This window comes from Diadema setosum, chromosome 14 (genome assembly GCF_964275005.1).
Source record: "Diadema setosum chromosome 14, eeDiaSeto1, whole genome shotgun sequence".
In the NCBI taxonomy this organism is placed as follows: Eukaryota; Metazoa; Echinodermata; class Echinoidea; order Diadematoida; family Diadematidae; genus Diadema; species Diadema setosum.
In genome coordinates, this window is record NC_092698.1 from 18,668,683 (window position 1) to 18,693,569 (window position 24,887).

The 24,887-nt window shown below is 37.5% G+C and overlaps 2 protein-coding genes across 3 annotated transcripts; one reads left to right on the plus strand and one right to left on the minus strand.

Moving 5' to 3' along the window:
• Positions 1-1,552: 1,552 nt before the first annotated feature.
• LOC140237558 (26S proteasome complex subunit SEM1-like) lies at positions 1,553-6,791 on the minus strand. The gene is made up of 4 exons (XM_072317493.1): positions 6,640-6,791; positions 5,290-5,381; positions 3,718-3,814; positions 1,553-2,268 (listed from the first exon to the last, which is right to left on the minus strand). The coding sequence occupies exons 2-4, from the start codon at positions 5,375-5,377 to the stop codon at positions 2,205-2,207; spliced, it is 249 nt and encodes an 82-aa protein (XP_072173594.1). The 5' UTR covers positions 5,378-5,381; positions 6,640-6,791; the 3' UTR covers positions 1,553-2,204.
• A 2,457-nt stretch (positions 6,792-9,248) lies between these two features.
• On the plus strand, positions 9,249-15,207 carry LOC140238111 (small ribosomal subunit protein eS27-like). 2 transcript variants are annotated; one of them, XM_072318045.1, is made up of 4 exons: positions 9,249-9,351; positions 11,368-11,476; positions 12,146-12,256; positions 14,759-15,207. In XM_072318045.1, exons 1-4 carry the CDS (start codon positions 9,346-9,348, stop codon positions 14,785-14,787), a joined length of 255 nt encoding a protein of 84 aa, XP_072174146.1. In that variant the 5' UTR covers positions 9,249-9,345; the 3' UTR covers positions 14,788-15,207. The 2 variants fall into 2 exon arrangements, with proteins under 2 accessions (XP_072174146.1, XP_072174147.1); XM_072318046.1 differs by lacking the exon at positions 9,249-9,351 and adding an exon at positions 11,144-11,164.
• The last annotated feature ends 9,680 nt before the right edge of the window (positions 15,208-24,887 follow it).

Sequence of the window (24,887 nt, forward strand, 5' to 3'; positions counted from 1 at the left end):
TAGATACAGAATGATTGGAGTGACTGGCATAAAGGATTTGTACATGTACAAAGTTTCTATGGCTCGAGCTCTACACTCTGTACACACCCCATGTACTCGTGACAGACACAGACACACACACAGACACACAGACACACACACATAATATGCACATATTCAAACACTGGTTTAAGCAATCAATTTCAAAGAGAAATATCTCAACCCAAGCTTCAAAAATAACTGGGTTACATCCTTTGCAATCTTGTGCTAAACTACAGAACTCATATCCACACTTGTTATGTTCATGAGGTATTGATTTGAATGATTTTATTTTTGTTTATCTTGTTCATTTGTTCTTTTAGATACACCGTTTCTGTAATTCATTACAATTTATGGATGATTCTTTTCCTGCAGCGTAGTAGGGAAGCATTTCATTAAAGGGGAGTTCCAGACCAGTTATTCAATTCTGAAAAAAAAAGAGCAAAAAAAAAAAAAAAAGCACAACAGTGAAAATTTGATCAAAATCATAGCAAAAGTAAGAAAGTTATGAAATTTTAAAGATTTGCTAATTTCTGTACAACAGTTATTGATATGAATGTGTAAATGCATGAACTGATGATGTCATCACCTCAAAATTTTGAAAAATGTAATTGAACTGTTTATAGCATTTAATTGTGTTTCAGCATAACAAAAACAAAAAAGAAAAAAGGGAAAATTCCATGATTTAATGGACAATGTACCTTATGACAAATTGTGAGGGGATGACATCATCACTTCACTACAGTATTTGAATATTCGTATTGTCTGTTCAAGAACTGTTTTGTGAATACATATACAGTATTAGCGAAGCTTAAGTTAACGAAGCTTCACAATTTCATGACTTCCTCAATTTTCATCCAATTTTGAGCAAACTCCCACTGTTGTGCTTCCTTGCTGCTTGTAAGATTTCACTCTTTCTTTTTAGACTACAGCTGTATTCTTATTTGTCCCAGATTTTCCCTCTAACATCAACAGGCAGGGATACATTTAGCTGTTGCAAGGAAAGGCAGCCTCCACAAGCTTTGTTGGTTGTTAAGAGCAACTTTTGTGAACAAAGTACATTGTATGTATAAAACCAGAAGACATTACAGAACCAGTCTATTGTGCTAAAACATATATTTTGATCCATATAAGCCTACATGAAACTTTGAGTGGTAGTGAGTGTAAGACAGCATGGGAACAGGGTTTGGGAAATCTTCAGCACACTTCAACTTTATCAGCATTTTGTTTCAAATGATAGCATTCCCACAACATCTACAAAACAAAACTACATAGAGTGGACAACCTTTATAACAAAGTCCTCAGGACCGGCACATTTCTCTTGTAATATTGAAATTTTGTTATAACCGAACAAACAAAGAGCGTGTGATGTTGCGGCCTAAATTTTCACTTCGTTGTAACCGGAATTTCGTTATAACCATTTTCATTATAACCGGAGTGCACTGTACATGTATGTACATGGATCACTTTGAAAGAAGATGGAGTAATAGATGTATGCACATGTCCATGCCAAAGTCACACACAATCACACATGTTTCTTTACTGCTGGGTTTTATTTGTCAGTAAACTAAGTAATTCCAGTCAGGCTGACATGACACAGTGTATATACATCTACACTAAACCTTTGTAACAACATTACAGGAATTTTTTGTATGAGTTTATGACTACAAGGGGTAGCAACATCTGACTAGGGAGTGGGGAGAGATTTCTTGATGCAACAACTCAATATGTATCTACTGATTTATTTGGTACCACTTCATGCTGTACAGCATCAAAACTAATGCATGTCTGTGCATATCACAGAAAGCAGTCTCTAATCATGATTATGGCAAAATACTGTAGTTTGAAACTACAGTATTTTGCTGTAATCATAATTAGAGACTGGATGGTATTGATAACAGTTTTTCTGAATTTAAGAAAAAAAATGATATCCTCAGTCTGGTACTTTGCCAGAGTACTAGCAGAATGCCCTCATCCTGATATCATCTACAGGCAACTACAAGAAGTGAAAAAAAACCCCAAAACTAACAAATTACAGAAAGGCAGGATAATCTATCATGGATACAATGCGAGGATGAAACTTCACTGTGTTACATTAACATGAAACAAGTCATAGCTTGCTTACAGCATACTTGAACAAAGAGAAATTTTACAATTTGTACAGATTTGGTTAGTTTCAGGTGCTGCTACGATCTCATGGGTTCCTGTTCTTGGTGGTTCACTTTGTGTCCATGTTGTTCCAATTCTGCCCTGAAGTGGGGACAAAGAGTGTATTCACAGGAAATATAGTCAGCGTAATCTTCATGAGAAAAATACATTGTAGATACATAATACGAATCAGACACTCAACGTATAATGTAAGATGGAGTAAAGAGAATGCCAACATTCAGGGAATGTAACGACATGTAAATGTAAATGTTATCTCACATACGTACACTAACACACCTTGATGTATGCATTTTTGTCGTTACCCAACAAATATCTTGTTATTGCAGTATTATTCCACACATTTCTTAGGCACACTCAATACCTGTACATTTTGGAGTGAAATTTGACAGCTCTGCAGGTGTACGAGAACTACATGTATATTTTACCTTTAACAAGACTCCAGTGCATTGTAAAACTAAAAAGACAGTGAGTCCCAATATACTCAGTCAATATGACACCCGTACAGTCCATAGTATGGTGTACATTGTACCTTCTACAAACCAATTTGCCTCCTTGTCAAAGGAACCAAAACTCACGGTCAGGCAAGTAACATGAATTGACACTTGCTTGTTTGGGGCCTTTGCTTGAATGGAGATAAGTACCTTGGGAATATAATACAGTTTGTACATTTTTCATTTCATCCCATCTGTCTGTGTCAGTACACTAGATGAGATTTGAACCTGTTGAAGACTAGTCCTAAGTTTACTTGGGTAAGTGTCTTGGGAAATGTGTGTTTTAGCAAAATCAGCCCGTCCTTAACAAATTAAGGAATGACATCACAAAAGTGGAAATCTTTTGAGAGGTTTAACCAACTTTTTGATGCCCATTGGCAGATAAGGTCGACAATGATACATATACACCCACAAAGTGGAAGGAAAAAATGCAAGGTGTATAGTCAAACCTGCCTTATTGGCCATCTGTCTTAGTGGCCACCTGCCGTATGCAGCTACTGAGAAATCCCCCCAAGATAAAAGCCATGTTACAAACCCTCTGTATAGTGGCCACCTGTGTAACGCAGCCAGCAGCCACCATTTTTGCCTCCCACGGTAGACTTCAACCTGTCTACAGTGGCCACAGACCCATATGGAGCCGCAGCAAAGCCGATAATTTAGCATGTTTTTCCACTTTGCAGCCGTGCCTGTCATTCATGGCTGGCATTCAGTCATGGCCTTCGCTACATTCATCCGCCATTTAGTCATAGTAATGCACTTAATTGTAAAAACCTTGCTTGAAGTAGGCCTACGCATGCTACTGTGCAACAACTAGATCAATATTGGCATTGTTCAATGTATGAAGCACACGTGTGCCCACATGTACGCATACTACATAAATGTATACAATACATACATGTAGGCGACGCACGCAAAATGTCCAATAACCTCTCTAGAGCAGCCACCTGTATAACGGCCACTCTTTTTGTCTCCCTTGGGTGGGTGCTATAGACAGGTTTGACTGTATTAACTGATGAAAGCCCAATGTACTTTCCCATACCTTAGCTGCACAGAGAAGTCATCCTCAACATTATCATCATCCCAGTTGTCTTCCCACACGTTGTTATCAGATGGATCTTCTTCATCCCTCTTCCACTCTTCATATGAAAAAAGGAATAACAGAGAGATAGAAAAAAAAATATGAGGAAAACGAGGAAGAAAAAAAGGACCACCTTAGTTGTCAATATTCTACATTGTATGCACTTACTGGAACTCAAGTTCTGCATTGTTAACAAATTACTTTGAAATTCTTTGTACTGTCTGAAATATTTGATGTAAATCCCAATTTATGTTAATCATTTGGGTTCAGAAGACTTTGATAAAATGACAGAAAGTTCCTGCCTCTGGTGTGCACAAATACCTCACTTTACTTACCTGCAAATATTAAGAGCAAATGATAAGAATTTTGACTGTATCATTTTACTTTTTTAAGCTTTGTACTTAATGATTGTGGTGGAAAAAAATGAACAATCAAACAAAACTCTGTCATATTTCTGGAAATTAAATAAACATCAATTGATATAAGGGCCACTGTGGCTACACAACCAGTGCATGACAACCAGTAATACACATTACTTCAAAATCATTTTGCCAAGGCAGGCATCAGGCACCACACTGAGAGCAACTACAGCTTTTTATATTAACCAGTATTTTAAGAACTTAATTGAGTGAAGTACATGTAATACTTTCGTTAGAGAAAAATACATGTCATTCTGGTCCACCACATCCATTTGTTTGATTGCTTTCAATCATAGCTAGAGGTAGAAGGTACTCTTGAAATCGACTTTTGTTTTTATGCATGACTTAATTATTAGTTTTCATTTTTCTATTTAAAGGACAAGTTCACCTTCATAAACATAAGGATTGAGAGAATACAGCAATATTAGTAGACCACATCAGTGAAAGTTTGAGGAAAATTGGACAATCGATGCAAAAGTTATGAATTTTTAGAATTTTTGTGTTGGAACCGCTGGATGAGGAGACTACTAAGGCTCGTGATGTCATATGAGTACAATAGTATAAAGAAAATGTAAAGAAAATTCAACATATTTTCACTTTTTTCGCATGATAAAAGAGCACTTGACTTGCCTCTTTCTAAAGAAATGGGAATAATATTACCCATAATATATGTCAGTAACGAGTCAAGGGAATGTGTACTTTCTTCCAAAGATGAAATTTTGTGAAATTCTCTTTATATTTTCCTTATATTGTTGTACGCATGTGACATCATACACTGCAGTAGTCTTCTCATCCAGCGGTGACTGCACAAAAACTTCAAAAATTCATAACTTTTGAACGGATTGTCCCGATTTTCCTCAAACTTTCAATGATGTGTTCTACTAATATTGCTACATTCTCTCAATCCTTATGTTAATGAAGGTGAACTTGTCCTTTAATTCTGTCAAATTTTTCTGTGAATAAAGTCTGATACTGTAATCACATACTTCTGTGAACCTCATAATTCAAGACAAAGTTTAGTCGAGTATATCATTCAACCATGCACATATTTACATGTGGATGAATTCAGAGGTTTGTCTGCCTAAACCTGTTTGACACAAGTTCCATAACTCACCTTCTGCAGGGAATTCTTCAAATTCATCATCTTCTTCAAGAAGACCGAGGTCGACTTTCTTTTCCTTTTCGTTTGCTTTATCCGTCATGTTTCTGTGGGAGGTACATTTTCAGGTCATAATGAAATGGAATTGCCAGTTGTAGCATCAGTACAAAACTACCATAATTTACAAGTACTGTACATACATTTGAATTCTAGAATGGGAGCACAAAATGGCCAATGGCAAACTTCTGACATTAAGACGAGTAAGGGAAACAATCTGTGGATGCATGAAAGCAACCCTCTCCCTTTCCCAATATCAAAATTTAACTATAAGAATGGTTCTTGTTAAAAAAGCATGTGGTCCATGTGCAGGATGAATATGAATCACGAATGCATATCCAAACACATGCGCTCTGTAATTAATAGTGCAGTGCTTACCAGAAATTGATGAAGCATGAATATGGATGGAAATCTGTGCCCAAAGATTGCTACTTTTTGCGGTGAGCGAACTTAAATTCACAATGACAAAATATCACCAGGAAGGGGTGTGTGAATAAACAATAATTGTATCATACTGTACAAATAGGGCTGTAGATTCTACTGCTGTATTTACTGTACACGTGAACAAAGAATCAAATGTTTCCATGTATGATGTAGGCCTACACTGAAACATTAACCCCTCTTTTTTTTTTTTACTGAATCGGAGTAGGTCCTGCCATGCCTACGCCTAGAATTATTTACCTTTAATGTTGGTTAAGTTGTTACTTCACTTTAGCGAAGATACTGGAAGAATGCTGTGTAGCAGCAGTCGAGCTTCCAGGTCTATCCTCATCTATCATGAGGCCACGTTATTGGTGGGTGGTTTCTTTCTACTATTAAACTAGTTTAGTAGGCCTAAAAGTTTACTAGGTTTCTATTATTCTAGATAACCATGATAACTTGTGCATCAATGTAGGTTACACGTATTCAAGTAAAATTAAGATTGTGTATGTAGATTGTATGTATACATTATATATATATATATATATATATATATATATATATATATATATATATATATATATATGCAAGAAAAACATCTACTGGTTCATATATTCCGGCTGATTTTTTACCGACGGCGACAGTGTTTGCTCGGGAAACAAGAATCTAGAACAGTATTACAGATGTCTACTCGTAATCATTACACCACATTCAAGATATGGGACTGAGGAGGAAAACTTCCAACCGCGAAAACCGAAAAACGTGGCGTAACCTACGAAGCAGAGGTCCCATGATTCTTGTGAAAACATCCGCAGGAATCGATAACAGTGGCCATAACAGTTTGTTAACTTATCATTTCTATTTGTTTCTTAAGTTCATTTTATTTACCTTGTCGGATGATGATTTCACAGTACACGGCAACAGGAGAATACACAGCAGCACAAACCTTCGCCCCACTACCAACACGCTTTGTCATATCATTGGATTCCACAATGAGCTGTAGCTGGCGCTGCAGCTAGCGCGACGACTCTCCGCGAGTGAGGCACATGCGCTGCATTGCGAACATCACTCCGTACGTAACCAATTTGGCGCCGTTGTCCATCAAGTTGTACGGTAAAATATACTTGAAATAGCGGAAAAATGACCGCAAGAAGCCAGACTATGCAATCTCTTCTTTTCTCTGTTATTATTTTATTTTCCCTCCAAAGTTTCATGCAATAAGGTTAATTCAAAGGTCTGTTGGTCATTGATAAAAGGGCTAGAATTTAAACTTAGAAAATGTTTCTTAGATCCGAAAAAATGAGAAGGTTAATTGTCGTTTTATAGCATGTCATGTAGGCCTACACAAGTTTTGTATATTTTCACTAAACCGTAATATTCACAAAAATTAGTGATGTTGATCGTCACAATTCCAATTCTTATGAAACTTTTAGGGCCTATATATAATGATGAATTCACAGCTCTCCCAGCAGTGTACATGTATTGTGCATAAAGAGAAATTGAAGGAAATTCAAGGGATATAATATCTTCTTTTTGATTTCATTGAAAAGGAGAGATTGTGATTAAGATTATGATATCATATGTATATATATGTATATATATATATATATATATATATATATATATATATATATATATTTTTTTTTTTTTTGGGGGGGGGGGGGGGGCATGTCAATTAAAATCTCCGGAGGAGACGCTAGTGTGATCCATGCATAATAGGCCCTATTTGTAAAATGTATCACCATTGTGATAAACCATGACCGCTATTTTTTTTTCTTTTCTTTTTTTACATGGCAAAAACTTGTGTCACAATTACCTCTTATTTGTGTCCGGTGCACTGTCCGTTTGTTAAATCATTTTGCCTCTCAAGTTGAACATGGGCTGCATTCCCTCACTAAATCTTGCAATTATTCATTCAATCGTTAACAGCCCGTTAACGATTGCCCCGGCACTGTCACAGGCATGCTATTAAAACCTGGAAACATTGAACTGCACATTACTTGAATAATGAGACCATTCTGAAGCATTCCCACCGATTCCCCACTGATATAACTAGCCATCCCCTATATAACAATGATGATAATGATAAGATGACGATGACAGCATAATATGTGATCATTATGAAGTATAGGCCCTAATCAGGGCCGGCCGGCGCACTGTTTTCAAAAGTGTGGGGGCCAAAGTGTGGGGGCCCACTTCCGGGTTTCATGAGCTAACAAGCAAAAAAAAAAAAAAAAAAAAAAAAGTCCTCAGCTCATCTCTCCCCGTCCACTTCCGGGTTTCTTCAGCTAACAAGCAAAAAAAAAAAAATAATAAACAGATAAATAAAATAAAATAAAAAATAAAAAAAGGTCCTCAGCTCATTCTCTCCCCTCCCATTGTAGTGCCTCTTACGTACTTCCGGGTTGAAAAAAGTGTGGGGGCCCAAAGTGATGACACCTTATGTATTCCTTTGTATGGTGCACAAAAAGTGTGGGGGCCCGAGCCCCCACGGCCCCCACGGCTAATAATGATAATGTTTTGTGAATAATAAGAAGCCCTCTTAAAAGAAGAAAAAAAAATTGTGCGAAACATTCCGAAAGCCACATATTCTGATCTTAAATTGACCTCGTTTTTCTTCTTTCTCTATAGTATACCATTAGGGTAAAAATAAACTTGAAATTTGAATGAGAACATCTTATATGGCAGGCTCATGTGTACAGAACTGGCGTAGGTCATGTTTATAAAGGTTTTACAACACAACATTGCATTGGATGTCCTATCCCACGGACAATGGTTTCTCCACAGCTGCCAATAAACACTGCGTGTGGAGGGGGAAAAAAAAAATCAGCGCTGTGAAGTGGTAACGGGATGATTGGTCAAACATTGTAATATAAAACGAAATTAGAAAGCCCGTTATCCTTAGAAATTTTGGTATCAAAGCCATATTATAATGCTGCTCTCCTCATAGCGATTACAGGTCATGTTCTTTGATGACACGTCCACTGACTTACTGTTGGGAAGCTGAGATAGTGACGCTGTGAGCTCAGAGGATCGACCTATATGAATTTTCCAACATCTACAGACAAAACAAGCACTGACTATCTTTTTTGTTTTGTTTTTTTTCTTTCCATTCATATGGCATTATGATTCATCACCACATATTATGACCATATATCACCAAAGCATTTATATTGCGCAAAATCTTTCATCACTCAGATCTTTTCAAACAACTTTTCCTGCATGCCGCAAGATGATAAATTGCACAACAATTTGGCCAAATTGATGACATTTTCTCTTTCTCCTTCTCTTCTTCTTCTTCTTCTTCTTCTTCTTCTTCTTCTTCATAGGGCGGGTTGATGAAAACAGTAGGCCTTTGTAACATCAAGTAGCTTCTGAAACTCCTTGGTAACATGTTTATACAAATTCTTTACATTTCAAAATGAGTTGTTGTTGTTGTTGTTTTTTCAGTAATGCGCCCCCTCCCTCCACCACCACCAGCAGCTTCGGCGGGAAAACCGCCCTTTGGCGACACGAGGTGGCTGTGAAAGGTCAACTTGCGGAAGTGCACCCTTTCATCGGCCTCTTTCCTATGTGATCGCACAGCGAAACAACATGCCAGTGAGTGATGGACAAATTATAACACATTTCTATGCAATAGATTTATTAATCTGTATCATGAATTGTGTTGAAAGTCGGATAAAATGTCTATGCAACACTCTATGTTGTGTTTTGCTGTTAGATTACAATAAAACTACGTATTTTAACGCATTTCATGTCTTGTGTAGATAAACGCGTTCGATGTTCCTTCGTCGTTCGCGGGTGTTGCGTGCTTCGCGTGCGTGTCATACACACACCACGCGTTTCGCAATTATGTCGCAACGGGGCGAGAGATAGATAGAATGAAGACGAACGCGAAATTGATTATTCAACCTTGTTGAGTTCTAATGAGGGAAACTGTTGACTCGTACCGTCACAGGCTTTGCAAATTTAATCGCAGGCCGTGGTAATAACAATGTATGTAATTGCTTTGTAGAATCTAGTTGCTTAATTGGTAACATTTGGTGTTGCTGTTGACAGTGTGCAGTGTTGTCCTGTTGTCTGAGTGCAGTGCGGATCGTTTGTCGGACGCGAGTTTCAATCTCATTTGAATATTGGCAATGGCTGATGATTGGACTTAGTTATGCTTCATTAACCACAGCTCAGCTCAGATACAGATCATTCCAAATTTGTATGAATTATAAGGGGAATAGTAGACTGATAATTGTACATGCTGTACAAAAAGTGTAGATCAATTAGAGGTCTATTAACTCTATTCTATATGAGGTGTGAGGATCGATGTATTCAGGGCCTGCCCTAAGGCCTACAGTACTAGGCTAAGGGGATGTCTAACATTAAACAACATACAGTAGGTCCTACTTACGGAATGACTGCTTGATATCAATACGGCCGGGGATTATGTAAACTGTTCTTCTTTTACTTCTTCCAACTGGGCACACAACATTCTTTCGTTGTTACATTTCCCACCCTTCATCGATCCTCGCACCTCGTCATTGATCTACACACAGTGTACACTTTGTGCAGTATCGGTCTAGACCTCTACTCTATTCCCCTTACAATTTATCCAACACTTGCAGGGGGGGGGGGGGGGGAATCAACATTTTTCGCTGCCTCTTATCTACCGAAATCAGCTGACTAGCAAAAAGCAAAAATAAAAATAAAAGACAAAAAAAAAAATCTTCATATTTTTGGCTGCCGCTTCTCTCAGCTCCCCAAATCAGAAACAATTTGCTGCTGGAAGATGATCTTTGACCTCCTAACCTAGTTCATACAAACTTTTATCTATCAGAAACTTTCAACATACATACACACACACACACACACAAAGGGAAACATCCAGTGAATGAGGGCAGCAGACATATTGGATATAATGGGGAGGGTAGATGATATATATTCCAAATATGCTGATGAAAGGAACTGCTACATATTAATGCTTGGGGAAATGTCATGTCCAGAACTGTCTCAAGATTATCAGATAATGTACACATCATTATATCATACTGGGTTGATCATACCAACATGTGAACCCTCCGTAGAGCCTACTATTTTGAGATACATGTACAATGTTTGTGAATGTTTGTTTATATCCAGCAACATGTGAGGGCAATAACATTGCACCATGTTTTGTCAATATTGTTTGTCATCGTATACTTCTGTAAAGATTGGAAATGAGATTTCATTGTTATGGTGCAATCCCATTATGTGGAAGCACAGATAAAACTAACACAGTTCAGTGTAAAGCAGTTATCTGCATGTCAGCAAGGAGGTGCAATGATACTATTGTGCTCTGTAACACAAGGAGAGAAGGATTTCTACTACAATCAAACTTGAATAAGGGTTTTACTGGAAGTGCAGAAAAACAAGGAAAATGCCAGTAAGTACTGTGTCATTTTTGCTGGCGTACATCTATTTGTTGATTCAGTGCAGTTGAAAAATTCTGATCTGAAAAAGGTTTTTTCAGACCCCCCTTGTTGATAGTTAGCATTAGCTAGTGGGATATACTATGTAATATGAGGCCTTAGTGTTGATGGAAAATTTCAGCTACCTCATGGCATTTGAATTGACTTCTCTTTCTAGCTCGCACGAGATTTGCTACACCCGAGCCTTGAAACGGAGAAGAGGCGGCACAAGAAGAAGCGTCTTGTGCAGAGCCCTAACTCCTACTTTATGGATGTCAAGTGCCCAGGTGAGTGAGTTCCTTCAGAAGAAATCCTGAAATTGCTTTACTAGTATTTGCTAAAATCATATTCATCTTTTGTCCTGTAAGGTGTGTATGTTTGGAGACTAAAGTAGAGTTGCCACAAACACCTTGTATATGTCTTTTTCACAATTGTTGTTATGAAATATGAATTTGTAAAGGAAAATCTGCAAATGTATGTTTTGATATCACTGTAAATTGACAAATATAAATTACATTGTTTCTTTATTATTATTATTTTTTAAAGCAAATAATTTGATTTAAGCAAAGAAGGCAAAAGCATTGTGCTTATGTACTTGATATAATGTTACACCATTTGGTAGAGGAATGCCTATAACTAAATTGCGGGGAAGAATTACTGATGATGATGTCTCTGGACCTGTGAGGTTATGTGGTATTTGTAAAGGCTGCACTCGTCATAACACTGTAAAATGAAGAATGTTCATATGCATTCTAATTTTTAGAATTTTGCAAGAGCCAAGATTCGCAAATCAAAATGCATGTGAAAGTTCTTGTCGACACTTAGCACTGAATACCAGAGGCACTTTGTGAAAGTTTCATGTCGCAAACAAGGCTATAGGCTCTGATTCGTGGAAATTTCATGCCGTGAAAATATCATGTTTTACAGTACGAGTTCTTTTTTATTTCTCCATGAAGGCTGCTACAAGATCACAACTGTGTTCAGTCATGCACAGACGGTAGTCCTCTGTGTTGGCTGCTCCACTGTACTCTGTCAACCCACTGGGGGCAAGGCCAGACTCACAGAAGGTATGAGGCTTACCGCTTCTTAGATAGCTACACTACTGATATATTGTGATATTATTTCAGCTAGTTTGCTTTGAACTTTGTCACATGGAATCCTTTTGTGCTGCAAAGCTGTGATGGGATATTGTCAAGTGGCATTGCTGTATGCTATGAAGTGATTGTATAAGCTTGCTTACTACCATGCACCATTTATGATTCTAATGATGCAGTTTGTTTGTTGTTGTCGTCATTACTTGTACCTCCACTTTCTGGTGTATTTACAATTACTTAGAAAAAAAAAATGTTTGCACTTCTAGTGACATGATTACATCCATCTCAAGCAGTGAGTTGGCTCAGTCAGTAGCATGTCTGCGTCGCAATCCTAAGGACCCGGGTTCGAACCCGAGTCTGGACTGAGCAATATTGTGTGTAATCATACTGTCCCTTCTAGCAAGAGGCAGAACACTCTGTCCCTCGGATACGAGATAAAATGGAGGTCCCGTGTATGAAAGAGTAACAACTCATGCACGTTAAAGATCCCGCTTCATTCATTCCTCGCAAAGAGCAGGTTGCTTAACCCAGTGAAGTAGTCCCACCTCACATCCAGCTGGACCTAATGGAAGACCAGCTTAGTGTAGCTGAATATGGCCTATCCAGCCATCTTTTTAATGGAAATGAACAAACAAATTAAATTTTATTCAGAGTTGGTTCAATGTTAGCTAAGTATTTGTGAAGTATTGGTATGGTCAAAAGAGAAAGGCCACAAAGAAGGTGTGACTGATAGTTAATTCAATTCACGTTCAGATAAGGTTTCGCTTGGCAGAGAGAAGTATGGATTATACATACAGTGCACTCCTGTTGTAACAAACATGGTTAAAACAAAAGTCTGGTTACAACGAAGTAAAAATTCAGGCCTCACAAGACTTTATTACTTTACCTATCGGTAATTGCAGCAAAAATTTTCATTCTATGAAGCCTTTCCCATGCTGAAAAGCATGCAGTTTGCAAGGAGAAATATGGGAGAGCTACAAGTGTATGAAGTACATAATGCACCATAATTCAGTTCATATTGAGATTTGATGTTTCGCCTGTTTTATTCGGCAGAGACATGTTGCATGTCAAACATTAAAGGACAAGTCCACCTTCAATCATATACATGTGGATTGAGTGAAGGCAACAGTATTAGTAGAACACATCAGTGAAAGTTTGGGAAAAATCAGACAATCTGTTCAGAAGTTATGAATTTTTTTAAGTATCTGCGCAGTCACTGCTGGATGAGAAGACTACTACAGTGTATGATGTCACCTGCGTACAACAATAGGAAAATAAAAAAAGAATTTCACAAAACTTCACTTTTTTAATAAAGTGCACATTTCCTCGACTTGTTACTGACGTATATTAAGGGTAATATTATTTACCCTGTTTCTAAAAGAGAGAAGTCGAGTGTTCTTTTGTTATGCGAGAAAAGTGAAAATGTGTTTGAGTTTTCTTTATTCTTTCTTTATATCGTTGTACACATGTGACATCACAAGCTATAGTAGTCTTCTCATCCAGCCGTGACTGAGCAGAAACTTCAAAAATTCATAACTTTTGAACGGATTGTTTGATTTTCCTCAAACTCTCACTGATGTATTCTACTAACATTGCTGCATTCACAAAACCCACATGTCTATGAAGGTGAACTTGTCATTTAAGGGACTTCTAAATGATTGACACTATTGACAGCTATCATGGCATTTGTGTGATATTAAGATATAAAGGAAGTCTTTCTCTGAAAGGTTGACAAAGTGGTTCAGATTTCTCTTCCTGCAAGTTGCAGTAGGATTTTTATGGCAGGATGATTGCTTGTAGTGGCAAAGAGTTTTTACACAATAGTTTATGTTCTTCATGTGCAAAGCATGAAGGTCATGGAGCAGAAAACTCACGGTCTGGAATAATTGATGATAAAAATTCAGGCTTCAACATTATCTGCTCTGTGTTTTTTTTTTTATTGTTTATTTGTTATCGATACAAAATTTCGATATAAAGAAAGACAACTGCCATTCCAGAGGACTTCTTTATTATGGGAGTCGATTGTATGAGCTATTAGAAGAAGCAGCGACAAGTGATTAGGGAGAGAGATGTCCCAAGTAATTAAAGAAAGTGAGGAAATTCAGACTTTTTGAATACATAAATCTTTTTCAATGCCAAGAAACAGTTCATCTCAATGATTATCAAGGGAAATATTGTCCACAGATAAAATTTAGGCCCAATAGGATTTTGATATAACATAGTTGGACATAAGAGCTTCCCAATAAGTAGCCTTCTGGAAGGCAGATTTTGTAGTGCATTGCTCTCTAATCAATTGCCTTGTCGGTGACAGAGTCTACTTGAAGATAATATTCCAGAATGTACATGTAGAACAGAGCAGGAATCATTCAAGATGCATGATTAGGATATCACAGCAGTATTTTAAGCCTTCTTCATGTGAAAAGATCACATTTATTACTACATGTTGTATATCCTACTCTCATTCCTCTCATTCAGGCTGCTCCTTCAGGAGAAAGGCCCACTAAGGAACGTGAATGTGAGACGGAGGAGAAAATTCCGTGGGATGATGGAGAACCGTGGCACTCTGTTCCGACACAAGACCCAGGGACAGTGACTTGTGCATGCAGCTAAGGAGAAAAATGGGGAAGAACAACCAGTAATGCATACCAATGCATAGAAGACAATGTACATGTTAACAACCATGCCATTCCAATGATATAAAGACACATCCTATAACAGATTGGCCATGGCTATGTAGAACTCTACTATAATAGGTAATCACGCAACAACTTTAAGACCGAAATGGAAACAAGAATTGTTTTCTTGTTTATTGAGATCCTGAACATGTACTCGTACAGGAAGATCTGAAATTGTCTGAGAGCTGTTTTGCATGTACAATATGAAATCACACAATTAAATGGCTATGGCTCAATCTTCTCACGCAACTGGCAGGTGTCGGACTGTTTGTTTTATTTTGTTAGATTTCTTTTGTGGTACCATTTACTGATCATTTCTAATATACGTGGAGTACAATTTCATGCCATGTTTAAGTTGAAAATAATAAATGGGTACATACAGATTAACGGAATGGTGACTATTTCATCAAAATCAGACCCAAAATGAGGAAGATTATGGACTTTTCAAGTTTCGCATATCGTCGTGCACATGGCAAATTGTTCCAGCGCTTCCCTGCGCATGGCAGATTGTCGTTAAGGTGTGGGAGTGCTCATGGCAGATTGTCATTAGGGTATGGGAGTGCACATTGGGTTAACGTTTTGCCATATGCAGGGAAGTGCGCTAACAACTATCTACCGGGCGGAGAAACCACACTGTTATGACAATCTGCCATGCACACGATATTTGCACATATGACAATTTTGTTACTATTTATGTCTGATTGTGATGAAACTTGTATCATTCTCTTCATCTGGGTTGCTCATGTTTATTCAGGTCATTTTGAACATACATTGTACAGAAAAGTACGAGTGAAGAGTGCTGATGATAAGTTCTGTGTAAACATAGGACAAGCGCTGTGGAATCTCATTTGCCAGATCTGCTGGACTACAGATTCCCCCCCCTCGTGCTGTGTAGTATTTCTCCATTTTGAATTTGCAGTCATCTGCCAGTCATATGACTTCACAAGCTATATCTAGCTAACTATACACATCCTGCAAGCACATTCACACCACACATAAAAGCGTAAATGCGCAAAATACACGAACAACTTGGGAAAGTGTGTCAGATGTCCTGAATTGAAATCGATTGTTTATTTCCACACAACTACTTCTGACAATTCTATTATGCAATTGTTCAAACACAAGCCAAGAGTGAGTGACCGTACCATATTTCATCTAGTAATGACCTCCATGTGACCACAATACATGTAATACATAATGGATTTGCAGATACCGACATCGGGGGAAGTTATTGCTTGCAACTTCCGGTCTTGGGGTGAAAGGTAATCCATGCTTGGTACTTTGTTGCCATGACTGTATGTGTATGTGTGTGTGTGTGTGTAGATGTGTGCGTGTGTGTGTTTGTGCACTGTATAACGACATCAGATATTGGGGGGGGGGTGGGAGTATCTGGTTGATAGGTTAACAAAAATGAATTTCTGTTGATTTTTTTTTTTTTTTTTAAGTTTACTGCAGGTTTTGGGAAATGAATTCTCAAGGGAGTGTAACGGAGTTTATTTAATGAAGCAGATATTGATTAATTTGATCATGTTGATCAAAATGGGTTGGTTTTTTTTTTTCCAAGATTTATGCAAAATTTAATATATTTTTTGTTATAAAGAGTATATGCTGTGCAAAGAAAAAAAAAGGTACGTTAAAAAAGAATGATTCAACAACGCAAGTTTTTGTGTAATGAGGCAGATATGGATTGGCTTGATTAAGTTGATCAAGATAGCTTTTTCTGAGAGTCTTCAGAATCTTTTGTCATTTTTCTTATACATGGAATGATTTGCAAAAGAAAGAAAAAAACCAAAACATTTTACTGTACAGTATGTTGGAAAAAAATAATGATTTAGCAGCACAAGAGATAAGAATACAGCTGCTTATTTTTGTTCATATTAATTTCATTGTTACATGGACCTGATATCGATTGGAATTCAAATAAAGAATAAACATGTATTCAAATAAAGAATACTGTATCATAAAACAAACGAAAAAGTGTGTGTGTGTGTGTGTGACCGTAGTTTTGTATGGGGCGCCAAGTGTCGCATGGCCTATTTCGTTTTATACGAAATCGGTCATTTCGTCAACGAAATGACCATTTCGTTAACAAAATGACTGATTTCGTAACGAAATAGGCCATGCGACACTTGGCACCTCACACAAACTACTGTCTTTGTCCATGGTTTAAATCATGGACAAAGATTGTACCACCTTCGTGAATTCGGACCATTGTGTTTATGATATTCATTTGACATTTTTTTTTTTTTTTATTATAATCATCACTGGTTTGTGAGCTTCATTCTAGGGCCTATACATACATGAACTTGTTTGCATCACCCTGATCATCATGTGTGACCCAAATGAAAACGTTTTGAACAGTCGATTAAAAACGCAATAGGCCTACATGTAATGTACTTGTAAAGGACATCATAGAGGTTGTATGCTCCTTTACTGAACTTGTTTGCCCATTTCCGAATTTGCATACTCGTAAAGAGCTGGCGACAGGTGGAGACGAAGTTGAATAGTCATTGCCGAAAATTACAATGTACTGTATGCGCATTCAGTGAATTGGAATGCGCAAATGCGAAATCAGTCGCCAAATTTGTCGATTTGAACGAAGAACAACGATTTGGAATGACGGTACATTTATTTAGATGCCTGAGCAAATTTGACGAAAATTAATGCTTCTAATTTAAATTTAAATGACAAAACAATGAAACTGGCCGGGAAAATCTATACGAGACCTAATATTGTTTGATTTGTACATGTAGATGCTTGTCACGAATGTAAGTTGAAGTAGAACTTAATACATGGAGAGAAATTTCATTTCATTGAAATCATAATAAGGAGTGTTGCAAATGCGTTTATCTCCTCCGATAGCATGAAGTTTCCGTTGCCGTAGAATGCACACATACGTAAGAAAATGTACATGATATACATACATATATTCACAGAAAGACACTCGCCACACACGATAGACGGCGAAAGTTTAATATTTTCATTTCATTTATTTTATTTCCTACAAAGATGAAATTACAATAAGACACGTCAATACAATAATTACACAAAATCAGTACAACATTGTAATTGATTAAAATACTGCGAAATAAGATACGATAGATGTTATGACTTTTGTGGCAAATACCGAATCAACATTGTTGGAAACGGAGGAGACTGCTGAAAAGCAGAGCTTGTAGCTTGTAGTCTCATCATAAACAACAAGTAATAAGCAATTGCTGCGCTAATAAAACTAGGCAAATTGCCTTAAAAACAGAGAAAAAAGACAAAGAAATACACACACACGCACAAACACACAAACTTAATTGTTGAAAAAAAAAAAGACAAACTATAAGCCTGGAAGGAATATGTGACAGGAAAAGACTGAAGTGGGGGAAAGTTTTTTTTTTTTTTTTTTTTTTTTTATTAATTGACTTTAGGTTTGGCACATTATTTTGACCAATACAAATGTCAGATGTGCCAAACACATTTTCCAGCAATGCTGAACAACGTGTTGCCATGATAAAAGCATTTTTTTTTTCTTTTTTAAATATGAACCATACAAAAAAAGAAGAAGAATGTAGCTTGACCTAACTCCCTCGGGTTTTAAGTATTTGGCTTGAAATTTGGCATATATGACCGAAATAGTACATAGATGTGCAAACTTTACCACTTTACAGTGTTGAACAATGCGTTGCCATGGTAACCATATTTTTATAACAAAAACGTCGGATTGAGCAAATTCCCTCAGTTTTGTAGTACAGTATCTGTCTTGAAATTTGACGAAAGTGATTGCTTTGCTATGTAAATGTGCGAACTTCATCTTTTGTCAATGTCAAAGAGTGTGATGCCACGATACCAACATATCAAACGAAAAATATATAAATTACCAATGGATTTTGCTCACTTCAGTAGTTTGTGAGAATTTTGAATTGAGATTTGGCAAATGTGACTAATTTTAATTGAGCAGAACACGTCTCAACACATGTTGAATAATGCATGGCAATGGTAATTTTTTTTTTTTCTGCAATAAAGAACATGAATGCAAGTTATGGTGAATGGGCTTACACCCTCATGTTTAGGTGGCGGTATAAATCACATTCACTGATAGTTCTAGTTTCATTGATACGCATATTCATTTGTCTTTGAGGTGCATATTTCTTGTGTGTATCAATGCATTATTTGTAATTGTTTTACATTGATACAGCTGATTCTGTGGGTGCATGCACTAGTAGGGGAAGAAGGCCTCGAGCCTTGCTGATTAAGTTTGCCTTTTCCTCCCCTTGCCACCAGTGGTATGTACTTAGAATCACCACATTCTTTATATCATGTAATATGATTTTCTGTTTGTTTATTAAGTTGAAACGAAAAATGAATAAGTGAATAGATAAATATGATAATAATAGTAATAATAACAATAATCATAATAAAGACTACTTGATGAATTTGGCAAATTGCTGATATAAAGAAAAAAAAATCAACAAGCTTCCTTCATTGCAACTGATTGACAAATTGCCCTACATCGACATAAATAAGCACTGAATTGATCAGTGTTTTAGTAGTAGCCATGATAAAAGAATCATGGCCGTACATACTCGAGCAGGATTCGAACCTACGACCTCCTGATCACCGGACAGGCGTCATCTCCACTAGACCACCAAGCTTTCGCCCGAAAGCAAGTGTTGGTTCTAATCCTTATAGCATGCAGCGGGTACTGCTTTGTTATTCAAATTCATGATTTTCTTCCGTCGAGATGTTTTCATTGCAACTGATTGACAAATTGCCCTACATCGACATAAATAAGCACTGAATTGATCAGTGTTTTAGTAGTAGCCATGATAAAAGAATCATGGCCGTACATACTCGAGCAGGATTCGAACCTACGACCTCCTGATCACCGGACAGGCGTCATCTCCACTAGACCACCAAGCTTTCGCCCGAAAGCAAGTGTTGGTTCTAATCCTTATAGCATGCAGCGGGTACTGCTTTGTTATTCAAATTCATGATTTTCTTCCGTCGAGATGTTTTCATTGCAACTGATTGACAAATTGCCCTACATCGACATAAATAAGCACTGAATTGATCAGTGTTTTAGTAGTAGCCATGATAAAAGAATCATGGCCGTACATACTCGAGCAGGATTCGAACCTACGACCTCCTGATCACCGGACAGGCGTCATCTCCACTAGACCACCAAGCTGTCGCCCGAAAGCAAGTGTTGGTTCTAATCCTTATAGCATGCAGCGGGTACTGCTTTGTTATTCAAATTCATGATTTTCTTCCGTCGAGATGTTTTCATTGCAACTGATTGACAAATTGCCCTACATCGACATAAATAAGCACTGAATCATGAAACTGAAACATTCTTTTATCATGGCTACTACTAAAACACTGATCAATTCAGTGCTTATTATATGTCGATGTAGGGCAATTTGTCAATCAGTTGCAATGAAAACATCTCGACGGAAGAAAATCATGAATTTGAATAACAAAGCAGTACCCGCTGCATGCTATAAGGATTAGAACCAACACTTGCTTTCGGGCGAAAGCTTGGTGGTCTAGTGGAGATGACGCCTGTCCGGTGATCAGGAGGTCGTAGGTTCGAATCCTGCTCGAGTATGTACGGCCATGATTCTTTTATCATGGCTACTACTAAAACACTGATCAATTCAGTGCTTATTTATGTCGATGTAGGGCAATTTGTCAATCAGTTGCAATGAAAACATCTCGACGGAAGAAAATCATGAATTTGAATAACAAAGCAGTACCCGCTGCATGCTATAAGGATTAGAACCAACACTTGCTTTCGGGCGAAAGCTTGGTGGTCTAGTGGAGATGACGCCTGTCCGGTGATCAGGAGGTCGTAGGTTCGAATCCTGCTCGAGTATGTACGGCCATGATTCTTTTATCATGGCTACTACTAAAACACTGATCAATTCAGTGTTTATTCATGTCGATGTAGGGCAATTTGTCAATCAGTTGCAATGAAAACATCTCGACGGAAGAAAATCATGAATTTGAATAACAAAGCAGTACCCGCTGCATGCTATAAGGATTAGAACCAACACTTGCTTTCGGGCGACAGCTTGGTGGTCTAGTGGAGATGACGCCTGTCCGGTGATCAGGAGGTCGTAGGTTCGAATCCTGCTCGAGTATGTACGGCCATGATTCTTTTATCATGGCTACTACTAAAACACTGATCAATTCAGTGCTTATTTATGTCGATGTAGGGCAATTTGTCAATCAGTTGCAATGAAAACATCTCGACGGAAGAAAATCATGAATTTGAATAAGCTTCCTTCAGGTACATCACAATAGACAATTTTCATAATAGATGTATAAACATTGATTGAGAAAAAAATGTTTGCGATAAAATTCCTGAACCACTGCAAAATCCTTCCTCGGATACCGTAATGTAATTTATGAAAAGTATGTTATAGTCGATGGTATCAAAAACCTTGGAAAAGTGCAGGAAGACACCAATTGTATGATAAAATGTATCAATATTTTTTAGACTTTATCAAGAAAGGTAAGGATTGCATAAGATGTATATTGTTTATACCGTAAACGGAAGTGATAATCAGAAACGACTTTTTGAATATCTAAAAACTTAGTCTTAACTTTAAACAGTAGTCTTGAGGAAATAACGTTGTTCTAATAATTTCGAAATAGAGGTTAGCAGGGATATTGACACATTATAGTTTTAAACATCTTCCCTTTCCCAATTCCTATCATGGACTGGAATTATAGGGAAATAGCCTCAGGGAAAAGACCATTATTTTAATGACATATTACTCACAAGTACCAGCGCGCGGATCAACAGTAAAATCCATGATATTTTTGAAGGAAAAAAAAAACCAAAACAGCGATGCTGTCATTTCTCTCTATGTCTCTTTTTTTTTTTTTTTTTTTTTTTTGTCCCCGCCGAACGAGTTCGAGCAGGGGACTATGAAACGGGCTCCGTACGTGTGTGTGTCTGTGCGTCCGTCCGTCCGTGCGTCCGTCCGTGTGTGCGTCCGTGTGTGATCAAAATGTTAAATTTGCTACTTCTCTGTCATTTATGAGCCAATTTTGATTCTGTTTGCTTTATATAATAGCAATACATGGGAGCTTTGAAACTTCTACACAGAATTTCAGTTGTGACCTTTGACCTTGACCTTTGACCTATATTGTACATTTTGCTACAAAATGCTACTCCTTCGCCATTTCTAACCGGATTTCGATTCCGTTTGCTTTATATGATGGCACTAGGTGAGGGCTTCAAAACTTCTACACAGTATTTTGACCTTTGACTTCTTTGACCTTTGACCTTGATTTTTTGACCTACATGTATATTGTACATTTTGCTACAAAATGCTACTCCTTCGCCATTTCTAACCCGATTTCGATTCTGTTTGCTTTATGTGATGGCACTAGGTGAGGGCTTCAAAACTTTTACACAGAATTTTGACCTTTGCCTTCTTTGACCTTTGACCTTGATTTTTGACCTATATTGTACATTTTGCTACAAAATGCTACTCCTTCGCCATTTCTATCCGATTTCGATTCCGTTTGCTTTATGTGATGGCACTAGGTGAGGGCTTCAAAACTTCTACACAGAATTTTGACCTTTGCCTTCTTTGACCTTTGACCTTGATTTTTGACCTGTATTGTACATTGGCTACAAAATGCTACTCCTTCGCCATTTCTAACCCGATTTCGATTCCGTTTGCTTTATGTGATGACACTAGGTGAGGGCTTCAAAACTTTTACACAGAATTTTGACCTTTGACTTCTTTGACCTTTGACCTTGATTTTTTACCTATATTGCACATTTTGCTACAAAATGCTACTTCCGGCGGGGACATATATTACGCACCGCGTAATTTCTACTTTTCCTTGTTTTTTGTTTTTTTTATTTAGTTCTGATCTTTATATGAAATCGTTTCTTCTGGAAAATTTCTACAATCATTATGTACGATATATTTATGGGTGTGTCTTCAATCGTGATTCCCTTTTGACAGGTGTCCCTTTGAAGCTCGTGAAAGGGCAAATAAAATCGACTACCGGTAAATTTATTACCTAGGTATGTTACTATGCTTCTGACGATCAATACATGAACGCACTTACAATGTCGAATTGCTCTATCCCATCAAATAAGAAGCTGTATTCTGTGTTTGTGTTTCGCAACAGATGAACTGGAGCTTGTACATAAGCTTTGGGTATTATAGTTATGTTCAACTGCAGAACTCTTTCGTTGGAAATCACGACGAACAAGGGCCCGCCAAAGTGGCGAATGGCACACCACTGCATTCCGGCAACTTTCAGCCTATATGTCTCATACTTTCCAGTGGTACGAAATGTACGAACAATCACATTACCCTCCAAAATGAAGCACCGGTAGAAACCTACACCTGCTGGGTCGATGTCTGCAGAAGATCAAAGCAAAATGTTATTCAGTCTACGTATTTCGAAAATATAATGGTGCACGTTCAATAATCTCAGAATCTGCGCCGCGCGTTTATCCGTGTTTTTGGAGAGTTACTGCTTGTTCGGGGGGGGGGGGGGCATTTCATGAAGCGTTTCTGATTGGCTGAGAGCAAATTTGTCCTACAACTTTGTCGGACAAAATGCTTCATATGAAATGCCCCCCTCCCCCCCCCCTTCCCGGTGTCATAAAGTGATATTGATAATATCTATGTCTAAGTATTATAACTTATTTTAGATTTAATATTTTTCTTGCTATTCATACGGTGGACTCATGATAATCTTGTACTTAAATCACAATTTTGATAACCTAATATGGGGGGGGGGGGTTCTTAGTCGATTTACAGTTTATACAGTTTAACAGTAACTGTCATATTCTGTGTCATGTCATTCAGCGAATGTTTGCTTTAATTTGTCGTGGAAACTCCCTTTAGCCTATAAATATCTTGTATTCCCTTATTTTTTTTTTCGTTTTTTTTTATTTCTACGGATAAATATTGAATTTTTATGACCCAACAGGCAAATAGTTTGACCAAAGTCACTGCACCGCTTCGAACACATGAATATGAACGCACATAAAATGAAAGTGAATGACAAGGTTTCGAAATCGGCCGGGAAAACCTATACTATCATGACTATCATGCAAATTTATTATATAGATTTAATGTTATTGTAAATTTAGTCGTGATTTCTGTGAATTCTATGATGTAAAGCAAGCGTATCAACCTTCCATTTTCTGGATTGTCATTTTATATTCGATTTTATAATGATATTATGACAATACGCTATTTATCATCTATAATGGCGGGGAGAGTAATTGAACAATAACATATAAGGAAGTATTTGAGATGTATAGTGCATTTAAAGTCTCATCGTCGCAATTGCGGAATGATTCTAATGCTTCGCTATGAATTATCAGAAGATTATACCTGCAATCTAATAGAGCTGAAATCCTAAAATAACCATACGGAGTGTGTGTGTGTGTGTGTGGGCGTGTGTGTGTGTGTGTGTGTGTGTGTGTGCGCGCGTGTGTGTGTGTCTGTGGTGCGATATTTACTCTCTGGCAATTTTGTTATGTCAGATTACGCACGGCTATACACTTACGAGGCTATATTGCATGAATGATGGGACCCTGAGAGTGATGACAATGTTGAGCTATACCCAGAAGCAAGCTGTCCTCTGGATAAGATCAGTGTATTTTTGATTGACATCAAAATATCCCAACATACTTCACAAATATGCTTGCATGATAAGTTTAACTGGAAAAGGGTTGACTTATGATCTGCTATCAAGGTAAAAACAATGGAGACTGGATTATAATCCTCAAACAATGGTTAGTTATGCACCATGTTTCAACTGGCAGAAGACTTGGATGTTCATAGAGAAATCAAGGATTTCAGTTAAAGCCCCAGTTACGTTCCATGTATTTCCAAAGAAAATCTATACGCAAAACAAATTTATTGTATTGATTACACGGCCTATAT